At 40.1% G+C, this 6,087-nt stretch overlaps 1 protein-coding gene across 1 annotated transcript in view; it reads right to left on the bottom strand.

The window, feature by feature from the left end:
* Positions 1-236: 236 nt before the first annotated feature.
* LOC123513672 (GTP-binding protein Rhes-like) overlaps positions 237-6,087 on the bottom strand; it is a 35,060-nt gene continuing 29,209 nt past the window's right edge. Inside the window, exon 5 of the mRNA XM_045271011.1 lies at positions 237-2,606. Within this exon, the coding sequence (XP_045126946.1) occupies positions 2,369-2,606 (238 nt within the window). The 3' untranslated portion in view covers positions 237-2,368. The remainder of the gene's footprint in view (positions 2,607-6,087) is intronic.

Here is a 6,087-nt window from a genome sequence, read left to right as displayed (position 1 = left end):
CTTCTCCTCCTCCTCCTCCTCCTCCTCCTCCTCCTCCTCCTCCTCCTCCTCCTCCTCCTCCTCCTCCTCCTCCTCCTACTACTACTACTACTACTACTACTACTACTACTACAACAACAACTACTACTACTACTACTATTACTACTACTATTACAACAACAACTACTGCTACTACCATTACCACTACCACCACCACCACCACCACCACCACCAAAGGTTTAGTACAGTCAAGCAAATTCCAGACATGTTTTTTATTAATATATTGACAAGTATCATAAATAGTTTCCTTACATACATACATACACACACACATACATACATACATACATACGTTTACCATTAAGACGTGAAGCTTACACACAGTTAATGTATATAGTTACTTATTTATTCTATTTGATTTTATTCTATTTATTTATTTTTTTGTGGGGAAGCTTAAGAAAAACAGTACAAAAATCTACAGACCACGTGACTACTGCCTATGAATACTGTTGAGTTTTGTCATTTGTGTCTATCTTTTTTATCATTATCATTGGTGTTGATGGGTTTGGATTGAGTGAGTGGCTTGTCGGTAGTGTGGTGAGGTATTGAGCTGTGATGGTGACTGTGATGATGGTGAGGAGTGATGGTGAACGGTGCAGTGAGTGGATGAGTGTTTTGAAGTGTTGGTATTTTGATTTTTTTTGGTCCTGAGCGAATGTTTTTGGGTCAGAGTGTGTTTTATGTGTATCTAGGTCTTTTTTTTTCGTAAAGTAATTTTTCTTTATTTCTTCAAAGACTTTTTTTTCGATGGTAAAGCATTTATTTCTTCATTTATTGTGTTGTTATTGAAAAAGAAGAGAGATTACAGAGTGTATTAACATTTCTTCCTATTATCATGTCAAGAATCTATAATGAACAACAAATAACACTGATGGTCATTACTATACACTATCATTATTATTATTATTATTATTATTATTATTATTATTATTATTATTATTATTATTATTATTATTATTATCGTATAAACATCAAATCACCATCTTCATCACCACCATCATCATCATCATCATCACTATGGATCATCTAAACACTCGAGGAACAAAACGAACAATAATGACACTCTAGAAACGGAAGGAAACATCATTAAAACACTCAACATTTCCTTAATAACAAATGAAGCAACAAAGATCTTTACGTACGTGTGTTTTAAAGTCTATATTATATGGAACACAGTTTTCTTTTTTTTATATATTTTTGATGACACGTGACACTTAATTATCCCACTTATTTATTAGTCTTCCCCTTCTCCGGTTAGCAGCACACGGTAATTCAGTATACTATGCAGCCCCGTCCAGCGCAGATGTGAGAGGCAGGTTTTAAAAAGTGCCACAGGTGTTTCGGCTTACCTGTGTGATGTTCCAGCGGTTCGTGTTCTAAATCGATTCACCGTCACGTCTTGGTAACTTTGAACAACCTCTAGTGGTGTATAAGTTCTCCTGTGCAAGGGTGTGATAGTGTTCCTGATAGAAGCTAAATAGTTCCATGGAAGTTCTGAGTGGTTTTCAAAGGTGTTCTATTGATTGACCCCTTCAGTGCTAGAACGCATTTTTACCATAAATTTGGGATGTGATTAGACGATTTTATTTACATCAGAAAGGGTCTATGGAGGTGAGAAGGTTAATGGCCAGTCTTCACTATTTTAATCCCCACATAAGTTTCTGAAGCTGTGCAAAATCACCAAATTGTGAGGAGAATAAATATGAAAACGCGTCATGATACTGAAGGGGTTAATGAGAGTTTAAATAGGCTTGCGTGGAAGTTATTTGAAATTTCGAGTGTTTTGGTGTGCCTCGTGGTAGCCTGGTAGTGTGTGTGAAAGTTGTTTAGATTTTCGCTGTGTTTGTAATAATTAGTGATACATGATTACCATGGTCTGGTGGAAGCTGTTTGAGTTTCCATGAGTGTTTTAGTGCTTCTAGTTGCATTTTAACAAAGTTTAGTAAAAGCTGCTTGAGTTTTCAGAGTCCTAGTGATTCCAGAGACAATTTAAATGCCTTGAATTGAAGTGATGGGATTTTCAATACATTTCTTTACTTTTTACTTTCTATTAGAGATGGTTTGAGAGGGAATCTACGCTGTCAATACGAAAAGACACCCATGAGAAACAGATTAGTCACTTCCCACGGACTCTTGAAAACGATCGCAACAACTCCAGAGCGTTTTGAAACCTCACCACACTGACACCTCATTAGCAACGGCTGCTAGACACACCTGCACTAACGAGACACCTGTGAGCGCTTATTAATCACCCGCGGCACCTGGGCACACACACACACACACACACACACACACACACACACACACACACACACACACACACAGAAGCTCACTGGATAACACAAGAGACTTCCTTCCTTGGTTTCTTCTCAGTAAAAGTATCCAGACCAGTTAGATGGAGACTTGTCTTAGCGCGGAGGATGAGAAGATCTGTGCGAATGGAAGGCCTGCGTACGTTCGGCGCCACCATACCATATGCATCACTGAGTCGTCTGCGTATTGACAAACCCCGATGCCTCCCGGAGCTTCCTGGAATACCGACTGGGCAGGAACTGGCGGTGGTTTGCCTGTAGGAGGGAAGAAATGCGTGGTTTAAAAAAGGGGTCTAAATTAGTAACGATGGAGGTTTGGTTAGAATAAGGTGACAATAAAAGGTGTTCTAAATCAGATAGGAGATTATGAGGGTGTTTTAAAATTGAGCAGTGTCAAATAGGAAATAATAAGGGTGTTTTAAAATTTAACCCCTTCAATTCCATGCCGTATTTTCCTATTCATTCTGCTTACTATTTGGTGATTCTATACAGCTTCAGAAACTCATGTAGGAATTAAAACAGTGCAGACTCTAACTATTAATCTTGTGCCCTCCATAGACCCTTGCTAATGTCAATAGAATAGTCTAATTGTACACAAAACTCAAGGTAAAAAAGTGTCCCAGTACTGAAGGGGTTAAAAGCAATAGAGAACGTTGTGGTTTTCGAAGGGATCTCAATTATTAACAAAAGAGGCTGTGTTAGAGTAAAACTACAATAAATGAGGGTGTTTTAGGATCAAGCAGCTAAGAAGGAAACTTTTTTTTTCTTGAACATTAAACCGCAACTAAAGACGGTGTTTTAGAATTTGATAACAATAAAAAAATGTCTTAGAATGAAGTAACAAGGAATGGTCTTTCTGAAGGGTCTTTTAGATACAAATAGCAACAAAATTGGTCTCAAATAAAAATAAAGGAGGAAATCTTAGGAGTCCCAAATACCAAATGTCCTCCTAACCAGAAAGTGTTGGTGGTCTGTCTGTAGGAAAAAGGAGATTGTTTTTATTGATTCATTTACTTATTCGTTTATTTATCTATACACTTTTTTTTATCTATTTTATCTATTTCTATATGTGTCCCAAAATAGCAACACCGTCATGTCCTATTCATCGCCCGTGGTATCAAATGTTTCAGTGTCAAGATCTGATACTCGTTATCGTGACATTATTTTTGAGATCTCCCATGATTTTAATGATAGTTTAAGAGAATTTCTGTGCAATTAATAGAAAAAAACACCCATGAGAACTTACTTAATCACCTGTATGACCTGTGGAATTTGATTAAAGAGTAACGTTTCAAAAAATACATTCTTAACCCCTTCAATACTGGGACACATTTTTACCTTGAGATTTGTGTATGATTAGACCATTTTATTGACATTTGGAAGGATCTATGGAGGTCAGAGATTAATGGCCACAGTCTTCACTATTTCATTCCCACCCACATATTTTTCTGATGCTGTATAAAGTCATCAGCCAATAAGCAGAATGAATAATATGGAAAAGGCGTCATGGTACTGAAGGGCTTAATCACCTCTACGACCTATGGAACTTGAGGAAACAGAGCCACGTTTCAAAAATACACCCTTAAGACTACCTATTCAACTAAAATAGAATGTGAAGAAACAGACCCCCGTTTCAAAAATACACCTTTAAGACTACCTGTTCAATTAACCTCCACCAATTATCACTGAAGAAAAGCTGACCACAGAGCAGAAGGAAGCGAGGAGAGCAAAACCCGAGAAAACGTGCACAAGGCAGCTTCTGAATGCATGAAGAGCTGCTGTGTAGACTATCATGGCGGTGGATAGGGAGGATATGGTAATGTGATGCGTGTGTGGTGGTGGTGGTAGTGGTGGTGGTGGTGGTGCAGTGCGGAAGTGTGTGTGTGTGTGTGTGTGTGTGTGTGTGTGTGTGTGTGTGTGTGAAGTGCTTTTCCTCTTTAACTACCGACTGTGACACACACACACTTGTCACACACACACACACACACACACACACACACACACACACTCTCTCTCTCTCTCTCTCTCTGGTGACAAGCTCCTCTTCCTCAGCTTACACGTCCTGCACTTCAATCCTCCTCTTGCCTTTGCTCTTCCATCCTCTTGCTCCTCCTTCTCCTCTTACATGCCTCCTCTTCCTCCTCTTCGTACCTGCCTCCTCTTTTTTTCCTCCTCCTCCTCCTCCTCCTCCTCCTCTTCCTTTCTACTCCTCCTCCTCATTCTAATACCTCTTTTTTCTCTTCATCCTAATCATCCCATTATTTATTTTTAGCACTTCTTCCTCATTTTCCTCTCCTTTGTCCCTCTTCTCTTCCCTGCTTCCTCTCCTCCTCCTCCTCCTCCTCTTCCTCCTCCTCCTCCTCCTCCTCCTCCTCCTCCTCCTCCTCCTTTCCTCCTTCTTCTCCTCCTCTGCCTCACTTCCCTCTTTCTTCTTTTGTTTCTTTTTCTTACGCTTCTTGTCTTTCTTAACCCATTTTTCGTTTTTAAGCCTTTGTTTATTTCTCTCTCTCTCTCTCTCTCTCTCTCTCTCTCTCTCTCTCTCTCTCTCTCTCTCTCTCTCTCTCTCTCTCTCTCTCTCTCTCTCTCTCGTTATTCTTCCAGATATTTGCATCATTCTCGACCTTTGCCCTTTTTTCCCTTCTTTTCTTTCTCCTTCTCCTCCTCCTCCTCCTCCTCCTCCTCCTCCTCCTCCTCCTCCTCCTCCTCCTCCTCCTCCTCCTCCTTTTCCTCCACCTCCTCCTCCTCCTCTTTCCTCGTCTCAATATGGACCTATAGATAAGAAAGCAGACAGATTCTATTAAGTAATCTCATTACAAGACAGAGAAAGATTCTGTTATCTTACTTCCACTCCTCTCTCTCTCTCTCTCTCTCTCTCTCTCTCTCTCTCTCTCTCTCTCTCTCTCTCTCTCTCTCTCTCTCTCTCTCGAGGACCCTTCCTCCTTGTCAATTATATCACCTCCGCTTCTCCATCATAGCCTAACTTATTGCTCTCTCTCTCTCTCTCTCTCTCTCTCTCTCTCTCTCTCTCTCTCTCCTTTCCTGCTCCCCTTTCCTTCCGCCTTGTGCCCATATCCCTGCTTCACACACACACACACACACACACACACACACACACACACACACAGCCTCCTCCTCTCCTTCCTACAATTTCGCACAATTTACTACCTCACTACTTGAAATTCTCCTATACACTTCCATACAATCAACTCATCACTCTCCCATACGCTCCCATGAACTCCCATACCCTCCAATACCCTCCCGTACATGCTCCATCTCTATACACCTGCTCAACTCTGTATATTTTCTCCCATCACTCCTGTTACGTCACTTCTATCGCCATCTATTCACCAAGTAACACTCACCAAGTATTCTTCCCGCCTAATTATTCAGTGTTCTCCTTTATAAACATTCGCAAATATATAGTGATCAATTCCAACTTCCACTCACAAACCATTACCTATTTTCTTCTTACTCTTTACTATATCACGTGAGGGAAGAATAAACCAAACTGCTACTTAAACCTTCCAATCCTAACTTCACTAACACTTCTTGAAAAATATGAATACATGACTGAATTGATACATGAATGAATAAACAAATCACATGCCACAAACCCTCCGCTGCTTCTGTGGCGTGCAGTTGACGTGTCATGGAGTTGCTTTGTAATGTGGTCTATGCTTTGTATTGTAGCAAGAAAAATTATTCTTACACTTGTCATCGAGAGACAAGCAAAACA

This window comes from Portunus trituberculatus, chromosome 36, assembly GCF_017591435.1.
Source record: "Portunus trituberculatus isolate SZX2019 chromosome 36, ASM1759143v1, whole genome shotgun sequence".
NCBI lineage: Eukaryota > Metazoa > Arthropoda > Malacostraca > Decapoda > Portunidae > Portunus > Portunus trituberculatus.
This window is presented reverse-complemented; position numbering and strand designations above follow the sequence as displayed.